Consider the following 11,031-nt stretch of genomic DNA (forward strand, 5'->3'; position numbering starts at 1 on the left):
TCGCTGTGCGTGAACGTTATCATGGAGGTGAACAAGTTCAAGTCGGCAATGGAGCAGGTTTGCGTGTTTTGCATACTGGTCATTCTCTAATTAATACTGCTACTCGTCCTCTTGCGTTGCGTAATATTTTGCATGTGCCTGAAATTTCTAAACATCTTCTTTCTGTTCATAAATTTTCTCGTGATAATGACGTATTTTTTGAATTCCATCCTTGGCATTTTTCTATAAAGGATCGACAGTCGAGGAAAAGTCTCCTAAATGGGAGGTGTGAATCTGGTCTTTATCCTATTAAGCCATCCGATGTCGATAATCTCAAGCACGCCTTGGTGAGTAGATCTACTACTCACGCCCAATGGCATGCACGTCTTGGACATCCTTCATCTCAAGTAGTAAAATTCATTTTGCGTCTAAATAATATTTTGTGTGCTAGTGAGTCATCTTTGTCCGTTTGTAATGCGTGTCAGTTAGCAAAGAGTCATCAATTACCATATACTAGTTCTTCCCATAGGTCTTCGTCACCTTTGGAACTTATTTTTTCGGATGTTTGGGGCCCTGCACCTCCATCTGTTGGGGGTTTTAAATATTATATTAGTTTCATTGATGATTTCAGTAAATTTTCGTGGATCTATTTGATGCATGATCGTACAGAAGCTCCTCGTATTTTTTTGCAATTCCAAGCTCATGTTGAGCGTCTCCTAGATACTAAAATCAAGTGGGTCCAATCTGATTGGGGTGGGGAATATCAGAAAATTCATAACACATTTTTTCGTTTCCTTGGAATTGGTCATCGTGTTTCGTGCCCTCACACACATCAACAAAATGGGTCTGCTGAAGGCAAGCACCGTCATATTGTTGAAACTGGCCTAGCCCTTCTAGCTCATGCTCATGTACCTATTAAATTTTGGGACGACGCGTTTCTTACAGCTACATATCTCATCAATCGTCTTCCTACTCGTGTCATCGATAAAAAATGCCCCTTAGAGCTTCTTTTTCATACCCCACCAAATTACTCCTTATTAAAAAATTTTGGGTGTGCTTGTTGGCCTCATCTTCGTCCTTATAACAAACAAAAGCTCTCTTTTCGATCGAAGGAATGTGTCTTTCTAGGCTACAGTTCTTCACATAAAGGGTATAAGTGTCTTGACACCGATTCTGGTCGTGTCTATATGTCTAGAGATGTCATATTTGATGAAAATGTTTTAACATTCAAGAGAGCCCCACCTAATTCTTCCCCAACCATGCAGTCGACGCATAATGCCCCTGATTTGTGCACCTTGCATTTGGGTAATAGCAGTACTAATTTGGAGAATGATCACATGCATATGCCTGGGCCTACTAACTCTTTGGATGCAGAAAATTTGGTGTCTACATCAGCTTCGGAATTGCCGCAACAATCCTCCGCGTCGCTGCCATGCGAATCGGCGTTGGTTGTTCCGCCAATGATTGAGGCCTCGGCTCCTCCGCCAGCAGATGATATTGAACAATGCCCGGTCGAATCCTCGGCCGCTGGTCAACCAACTGCTGTAGCATCGGTTGCTCCCCTCGCAACGGCTGATACGGCCGTCCCCTCAAATGTGGATCCTGCACCTACTACTCATCCGTATGGTACTCGATTGAAGCACAATATCAAGAAACCCAAGGTGCGTACAGATGGAACAGTAACATATCTTGTAGCTCGGTCTTCTGCCTCTGAACCTACTTCACATATTACTGCTATAGAGCATCCCCTCTGGCGTCAGGCAATGAATGATGAATTTCAGGCACTTCAAAAAAATAAGACATGGCACTTAGTTCCTCCTCGTGCTGGTCTTAACGTTATTGATTGCAAATGGGTTTTCAAACTCAAGCAAAAGCCAGATGGCTCTATTGATCGCTACAAAGCACGCCTGGTTGCTAAAGGTTTTAAACAGCAGTATGGCGTTGATTATGATGATACCTTTAGTCCAGTTGTTAAGCTCACTACCATTCGACTCTTATTATCTCTTGCTATTTCTCGTGGTTGGGCTATTCGGCAGATTGATATTCAAAATGCTTTTCTTCATGGCTTTCTTAATGAAGATGTTTATATGAAGCAGCCCCCTGGATTTGTGGATTCTCAACACCCTGGTTATCTCTGCAAGCTGGATAAGTCGCTTTATGGCCTTAAACAAGCTCCGCGTGCCTGGTTTTCTCGCCTTAGCTCCAAACTATTACAGCTGGATTTTACACCTTCAAAGGCTGATGTCTCTCTTTTCATTTTTAACAAAACGGGCATTCAGATGTACATCCTCATCTACGTTGATGACATTATTATCATCAGCTCATCTTCTACGGCTACTGAGAAACTTCTTACACAACTTCAGGATGATTTTGTCGTCAAGGATCTTGGTATTTTGAGTTATTTTCTTGGGATTGAGGTCCGCCATACTTCCAGTGGACTTATTCTGACACAACATAAATACATTCGAGATTTATTAGCCAGAACCAATATGCTCACCTCCAAAGGTGTGCCCACACCTATGCTTCCCAGTGAGAAGTTGTTATTGAATGGTGGTGAAAAGCTCTCACCTGAGGATACTACTCGCTATCGAAGTGTCGTTGGTGCTCTCCAATATTTGTCTCTGACACGTCCTGATATATCCTTTTGTGTCAACAGAGTGTGTCAGTTCATGTCCTCTCCGACTTCTATACATTGGGCGGCAGTCAAACGAATTCTCCGTTATCTACATGACACTATTGATATGGGTTTGTGTCTTACAAAGTCCAGCACTGATTTGTTGAGTGCCTTTTCAGATGCTGATTGGGCTGGGAATCCTGATGATCGTCGAAGCACTGGAGGCTATGTGATCTTCTTTGGTGGCAATCTTATCTCTTGGAGTTCGAGGAAACAATCGACAGTTTCTCGTTCTAGTACGGAAGTCGAATATAAGGCGGTTGCTGATGCCACTGCCGAATTAATTTGGATCCAAGTCCTCTTGCGTGAGCTCGGGATCTCGCAAGCGCGAGCGCCTAGCCTATGGTGTGACAACATTGGTGCCACCTACCTATCCGCCAATCCAATCTTTCATCGACGGACGAAGCATGTTGAGGTTGATTATCACTTCGTTCGTGAACGAGTATCGACTCGTCAGCTTGATGTTCGACTCATATCTTCCAAGGATCAGCTCGCCGATATCATGACAAAGCCATTGCCAGCTCCTTCTTTTAGCTATTTTAGGCGCAATCTGAACTTAGTAGTACATCGTCCACATTGCGGGGGGTGTTAAACCTAAAATAGATCATAACTGTATATACTAAAATAATCTAAGATGTACTTGTTGTTACCAAATCTATGATTTGAAGGGTTTGTTACCAAATCTATGATTTCATGGTTTGTTATCAAATCATAGATTTGGAATGTAATCTTCATTATACACATCTATAAATACATGAGGTCGTGACCCATATAGGTCATCGTGCCATTCAATCTAACATCCGACACTTTCCTCATTCTTTTTCTCTCCCTATCTCTCATCTTATCTTCCATGAATTTTCGTGGCTTGTAGGTGCCTGTGATGACGGATCTTTGAGGTTTTTGAAAGTCAATTTCGATCTCCTTCTTCACGACGACAACAATAACGACACCATGGGGAACGTGTCCTAGACGATTGACCTTCTTTTCTACAAAATTTTTCAAGCGTTTTGACGTCGGATGTGACGATTTAAAGCTGTGGGTTCGATTTCTGATCTCATCGTGTGGCGATGGTTGAAGGTCGAGGGAGTGTTGTGAGGGGTCGGAGGAACACGATTCTGCTTGGGTAGCAGAATTTCTGGCGACTGAGTATTTTATTTATTTATTTTTTTTTAATTTCGTTTCATTATAGTAATTCCTATACTGGACCAATGAAATGATATCATCGACTGATTGCATTTCACCTACATAAAGATGTTTGAAGATAGTTTGTCAGATGATGAACACAAATAGGATCGAGTAAGGAAGGTTATTTTTTGTATATGTTGCCATAATCATATTGATGATTTGTTGTACAGGTAATTCCAGCAAACTTTTAGTCGGTTTTTATGTGTTTTCCTTTGGTCTCAAGTTTCACTTGACTTTATATTTTCTCTTATTTACAACTTGTAGATGTGGGCACATGTGCACATGTTCAAAATGTGAGCCAGCTCTTGGTGGCTTCCACATTTTTCCTTTGACATCCTAAAGATTGTTGTTTATATGAATAAACTGTAACGACCCTAAATTTCTACATACTCAGAGTCGCTACTAACATATCATGCTCATCTCTAATCGGATATATAACTCTTAAAAGAAAACATCATTTATAATATAAATTTCAAAAACATTTAAAACATCTTCTTCTTTGAAAAACACATTCATGGTCTTACGTCTTTAAATACGAAATACTTATATTTATAAAAAATAAACACAACTACGAAATAATTTAAAATGATGAAATGCAAAACCTATTCTAACCAAAGACTAGGAATTTAAATATGAGTCTACCCTATGCACGTGCCACAGTCTTTGCTCGCGATGCCGCCGTCCATTGTAAATGTGCCCCTTGCCTTTACCTGCAAAATGATGTGGCACACGACTTGAGTATTTCGAAGAATACTCAGTAAGTGGCCCCTCTGTAGGGGGCCATGCAAATGCAAACACATGCAATTATATTCTTGGGACCTATCTCTATTCTCTAGGGGTGGCCACCAGTCTTGGACAAATTGGAATAGTATTACTTCCCTACACACGACCCACACGTGTGAGTGTGAATCCCCTAGACCCTCTGATCAAGCTAATCTGTAGCGACGTCCGGAGGTCAGCGGAATCCCATAGTGTCATGCTTCTCATGAACACCCTACTCGTCATACTGTGCGCGTCAACACTCATCATCTCTAGGGGAAGTATCCCTGTGCTTATTAACATATAATATGCATGAGGTCCCTCTAAGTCCATCTTATCGTCTCTTCTAACACAACCCTCTAGTCTCATCTCTATGTTACATTAAGTAACACATGCTCGTTGAATATTTATATTAAAATCATTTTTATGCTCTTTGGGTTGTATCCCATGTCTGTTTATCAACATAATGCAATATGACACTCATCATCATATAGCATGCTTAATGTGGAAAACATCAACATATTAAGACAAACATCATGCAATCATCATATTCATCATATCGCCATAAAGTGCATATAGCATATCAAGTACGTCATACATCAACTACATATATTTCGCACATCATCAAACATCATAACTCATACATCATCATATACTAGTATGCGACATCATACGATACAACTCATAAATTATCATAACTCATACAATTTCTGCCATATCTTATAGTAAGACCACTTACTTGATTAGCTTAAGCTGATGTCACAATTTATATTTGATGAAAATTTTATTTTATCCTTTGTATCGAAGTCAACCTATGTAAACTCATGACATCAATGTCAAGTTCATTTCTCTACATTTTACAATAGTACATTTGTTAGACTTCTTGGGAGCCTTACAAACTTTGCATGAGTAGAGTCTTGAATACTATATATATATAAATCAAGATCTCATTTTCTTTTATTACTATTATTTTCTGCAAAATATATTTACCGATATAAGAAAGAATTTGATGGAGTTATTTTAAGCACGTAAAACAATGGACATCTGTCTTTCTTTTAATTCTACTTATCTTTGGCCAATTTTAATAAAACAAAAACAAAAAAACAAAAAAAAAAATTGACATCGGTTTTCCTTTGAATTTAGTTAACTTATCTTTGGCCAATTTTAATCTATTCGTGTATTTCATCTGTTTTTCTTTTAATTTGATTCACGATTATATTTGGGGAATTTTAATCTTCAGTTGATGCTGATTTTCTCTAACAAGTAAAATGATAGCAAAAATCCAAATAATTGAAACAATATAAAAGAAAAGGAAGATCTAACTACTGATAAACTTTTCTCTCTTACTCGAGTTAAATCTGTTATTGGTCAATTTTGATCATTCTTACTCCTCTTTTACAATTTTAATGTTGATGATAAAATGATAACAAAAATCTAAATAATTGAAACTGGACAAAAGAAAAGGAAGATCTAACCTACCCATAAATTTTTCTTGTTTCCTCCCGTTAAATCTGTTGCCTATTTTCCTTTTTCTTCATATATATTGTGTTTCATCTTTTTTTTACATCTCTCTCATAATCAAATATTAATGAGAATGTGAATGATATTACGTGTATATATAAAAGCCTCAATCATCACTCCTATCACCACTCCGGTTTGTTTCTTTCGTAATGATTAATGTATTTAGTCTTTTCTTTAACGTTCGAGGTCCAAATCCTATCATATTTGTTATTATAAAAAATATATTATTCCTTGGAAGAATCTTTTCCTATTTTAAAAAATTGAGTGTGAGTGTATATATGAGAAGTTAAGAAAGGGACAAAGACCACAATCTCCGATCCTATTCATGACATTAAAATAGCCCCCGAGCTTGTCCTCAACCATACTCAAAATATGAATTCTTGTATTCACATCCTTTAATAATCTCTAAATTTTAGCTGGTAGTATTTAGTCCTCATATTTTATTTAGGCTTTTTTTAATATCCATTTGATTTTTTATTTCAAAAAATTAAAATTTAAAATATTACTTCCAAATTATGAAAAAAAAAAAAAAAAACACAAATTTTAAAACCAAACCATTACCAAATAAAACTTATAAGATATTCATCAATTTCAATGTTCATAAAAATACAAATTATTATTTAATTAAGTAAAATATAATATTAAATATGTTTTATAATTTAGAAATACTATCTTATAGAAATAATTAATTTTTACCATTAAATGTTTTATATTATAAAATTATTAACCCAACAAAACACAAACATTCAAAACATTCATTAAATTTAATAAAATCAAATACAACACATAATTAAACTTAATTGACTAAATTAGTATCCGAATAACTCCACACATTCATAAATTTCTACATTAAACAAAATTCTAAATATATACTTTTATTAAATAATTTCAATTTCCAAACCAAAATAGGAATAAAATTTATTGGAAGATGGTAAAAAAAAAATAGAAAATATAAGTTAGGTTCCATTCCCACTCAGTTGTCACCTTGTTTATTGTGGTTATATCTTGTGCTGTCCAATGGTGTCCGTCGTCGCTCATTTTGTACTGTCCAACCCTAATCTTGTCTTTCTTCACGCCCATTCATAACTTCCCAATTAATTCATCCATTTAAAAATGCCTGAAAGTCTGTCTTCCATTATCACCATTTTTAAAGAACTTAAGCTTCTCATTCTCTCAACAATGGCTAAACTATTAGTTCTTCGTCTTTGTTTTGTTCTCATTGCTTCCACTTTTTTGTTTCACGTTGGAGGTTCCATAACTCACAAATCTCAAGACAGAACTGAAGAATGGGGCTACGTTCAAGTCCGACCCAGTAAGTCAAATTCATTAATTTTCATTCTATTTTATTTTAGTCATTATTTATTATATATTTATTCTTGGGATTGCGTTGTTCAGAAGCCCATATGTTTTGGTGGCTTTATAGAAGTCCTTCCAGAGTGGACGTCGGTTCCAAGCCATGGCCAACTATTCTCTGGTTACAAGGTGGACCGGTGAGCAACCGACCTTTTCCAACGATTTATTTATAAATTTTGTGTACTTTGTAAGAAAATGGCTCAAATATTGACAAACAGGGTGGCTCGGGAACTGGGTTTGGGAACTTCCTGGAAATCGGGCCATTGAACTCGAACTTGAAGCCGAGAAACTCAACATGGCTGCAAAAAGCAGACCTCTTGTTTGTGGTCAACTCCTTTTCCTTTTAATTTTCACCATTTTAACCTTAAATTCTAATATTTTACACTAAATTTATGATTTTAACATTAAAAAAAAACAGGATAATCCAGTCGGGACCGGATATAGCTACGTTGAGAGTGGAGGTGAATTTGCGAAAGGCGATGTGGAGGCGGCGACCGACATGACGACTTTGCTGACTGAGGTTTCGAACAACACTGTCGGCCTACGAAACACTCCTTTGTACATCTTTGCGGAGTCTTACGGTGGCAAATTCGCCGTCACTCTGGCTTTGTCCCTTCTTCGGGCCATCCAAACTGGCAATTTGACCCTTAACCTCGAAGGTGCTCTTATTTTTACCTTTTTTTTTTTTAATAAAAAATTTCAAATATAAATTATGAATTATAACCTTTTTTTTATTATATGTATAAAAAAAAAAAATTATAACTTTGATTTGTTTAAAGGGATCACATTGTAATAATATAGAATCAATAATTTAAATACACGACTCTCGGTTTTGTTTGTCAGGAGTTTCTCTAGGAAACAGTTGGATGTCTCCAGAAGATTACACGGTTCGTATTCTCATTCTCTCATTCTCATCCAAAATTTTTATCAATTTTTTTCGATATTTTCGTTTTCAGAATGATAAACGAAAAAAATACTCCTAAACTACAAAGTTGATTTCAATTATATCCTGATCTAAGAGTTAAAATGAAATATCTCAAAGCTCGAGAGTATAACTGAAACCAACCTCATATTTCAAGAGTATTCTTTTATTATTTATCCTTAACACAATAATCTTTGTCTAAAATTTTACAGTCTTCTTGGGGTCCTCTTCTCAAAGATCTCTCACGAATCGACGACACGACGCTGCAAAAAACAAATAGGTTAATATTTTTAACTTTTTTTTTTTTTTTAAATATAAACATTAATAAAGAAGTGAAATATATTCTATAAATATAAAAATTATATGTAACAAAAGCAGTCTTTTGAAAATCAGTTTAGCGTTGAAGATCAAGCAGCAAATTAAAAACAGGTTGTACGAAAATGCAACTCTTTCATGGAATGATCTCGAGGGATTAATTTTCTCCAATAGCAACCACGTGGGACGTTTTGTTATTATTATTATTATTATTATTATTTTGAAAAAATCCTCCCAAACCAATGAAATTTAAATTTAAATTTATAGTAACTTAAATAGGTTTATGGAGTCTTTATTTTTATTATTTTTTTATTAAGTTATCTTTGATGGATATATTAGACGTATAATTTAAAGTTTAGAACTTTTCTAAATTGGTAATTTAGGCTTCATTCATAACTATTTAATTTTTTAAGTTTATAAAAACTATTTTGACCTACAAATTCCTTTTATTTTATCATCCATTTAAAACATGTTCAGTTTTAAAAAAATATTATATTTTTTTTTCCCGAGAGAACGAACATTAGTTTCAAAAAGACATAAAACGAAATGATTATCGATATGTTATAACGAGTCATTTTTGCAGGATTTCTATAACTTCATGTTGGATTTTGAAATGGACTCATTAGCCGCAACTACGACGACAAATGGTGTGGAATCGAATAGAATTGATTCACTTGAAGTAAGAAAGAACTCTCCATATCTTAGTTTGAATGTATACAAACCCGGAGCTAAAGGAGACTTGGAAGCTTTGATGAATGGTCCAATTAAGCAAAAACTCACTATTATCCCACCAAATGTCACGTACGTACCAATAAACCCTATTTTCTTTAAATAAAATAATAATCATTAAAACTGGTTTCCATTATAATTGAAAAATCTTAAGACATAAAAATTAAATTAATTATCTAAATATGGAGATTAAATCCTACCATTTTAGCCTTAAAAACTAAAATATAAATTTTGTATGTATAGATGGGGAGGTCAATCCGACCTAGTCTTCCAATTTTTTACCGGAGATTTTATGAAGCCAATGATCAACGAGGTGTTTTTTTTTTAACCAAACTATTTTTAATATTTTTATTTGTGGATTATTTTTTGCTTCATAATATAACATTCAATTATGTCTTAATATTTTTATTTTTTCCCAAAAGGTTGATGAGTTACTGGCTAAAGGTATTAATGTGACCGTCTACAGCGGTCAAGTAAGTATTTTTTTTTTCCTTTTTTCAAATTCATAATTTCAAACAAAAAACAAACCATATTTTGAAGTGATAAAAATGGTAATATTCTCTTTGATTTATGGTTGACTTTTTTTCTCTTTTTTATATAGGTCGATCTTATTTGTTCAACCAAGGGAACAGAAGCGTGGATTAATAAGCTCAAGTAATTTGTTTCTAAGTAATTTATGTTATGGACATAAACACAAACACGTCTTCCTAAAAAAAAAATATCCATGTTTAAATTCTTAATTTTTACTATTTTTTTTCTTTTGGAATTTAGGTGGGAAGGGCTAAAGGCATTTATAAGCAAAGAGAGAACTACTGTATTTTGTGGAAATGAGAAGCAGACCAAAGGTTTCGCTAAGTCACATAAGAACTTGCACTTCTATTGGATTCTTGGCGCTGGCCATTTTGTAAGCTCTCTATATATAAACTTTATTCTATTTATAATTTTTTTAAGATTTAATACTTTTTAATTATATGATTACAAATGTAGGTTCCCGTGGATCAACCGTGTGTGACATTAAATATGGTGGATGCAATCACGCAGTCACCAGCTTCTTGATGCAGATAAAAAAATATACATATTTACTTTTTTAAATATAAGAAAGTATGTTTAATTATAGATAAGAAGAAAGAACTGATAATACATTAATAAATCTAGTGTCGTTTGATGAGTGACATTTTACTTAGAGATATTTCATATTTACGTAAATATAATTTAATTACTTAAGGATTTAAAATAATTAATTTCTTTTAAGAAAATACATAAAATAATCAAAATCATATTTCCATATTCAATAGGTAATAAATATGTAATAAAGGTCACAGTCAAACCATTTATAAATTAATAATAATAAAATATGTATAGTACTAAATTATAATTTGTATTATTTAAAAAAAATTATTGCCAATTTTAAAATTTATTAACTAATAGATATTAAAATTTAGACTAAATATTAATGGATTGATTAAAGTTTGAAGTAAATAAAAAATATAATAAATAAATAATTTCAAATACAAACAAACTAAAAAAGAAAAATTCAAATAACAAACGCAAGCGGAGGCTGAAGAAGATTTTAAGTCTCAATTTCAGTTTCAAT

The 11,031-nt window shown here is 34.1% G+C and overlaps 1 protein-coding gene across 1 annotated transcript; it reads left to right on the forward strand.

The window, feature by feature from the left end:
- The first annotated feature begins 7,297 nt into the window (after positions 1-7,297).
- On the forward strand, positions 7,298-10,567 carry LOC111779569 (serine carboxypeptidase-like 51). Its single transcript, XM_087118725.1, has 13 exons — positions 7,298-7,430; positions 7,514-7,608; positions 7,690-7,797; positions 7,890-8,130; positions 8,315-8,358; positions 8,606-8,673; positions 8,787-8,901; positions 9,292-9,509; positions 9,681-9,750; positions 9,860-9,910; positions 10,039-10,091; positions 10,209-10,341; positions 10,425-10,567. Exons 1-13 carry the CDS (start codon positions 7,298-7,300, stop codon positions 10,491-10,493), a joined length of 1,398 nt encoding a protein of 465 aa, XP_086974851.1. The 3' UTR covers positions 10,494-10,567.
- The last annotated feature ends 464 nt before the right edge of the window (positions 10,568-11,031 follow it).

Source organism: Cucurbita pepo, chromosome 16 (assembly GCF_057944985.1).
Source record: "Cucurbita pepo subsp. pepo isolate OVF chromosome 16, ASM5794498v1, whole genome shotgun sequence".
Lineage (NCBI taxonomy): Eukaryota > Viridiplantae > Streptophyta > Magnoliopsida > Cucurbitales > Cucurbitaceae > Cucurbita > Cucurbita pepo.

Excerpts from the sequence above, each read along its gene's own strand:
- LOC111779569 (XM_087118725.1), top strand. The coding sequence starts at position 7,298 with ATGGCTAAACTATTAGTTCTTCGTCTTTGTTTTGTTCTCATTGCTTCC. Across the intron at positions 7,798-7,889 it reads AAGCAGACCTCTTGTTTGTG|GATAATCCAGTCGGGACCGG; the intron begins GTCAACTCCTTT and ends AAAAAAAAACAG. Across the intron at positions 9,911-10,038 it reads TGACCGTCTACAGCGGTCAA|GTCGATCTTATTTGTTCAAC; the intron begins GTAAGTATTTTT and ends TTTTTTATATAG.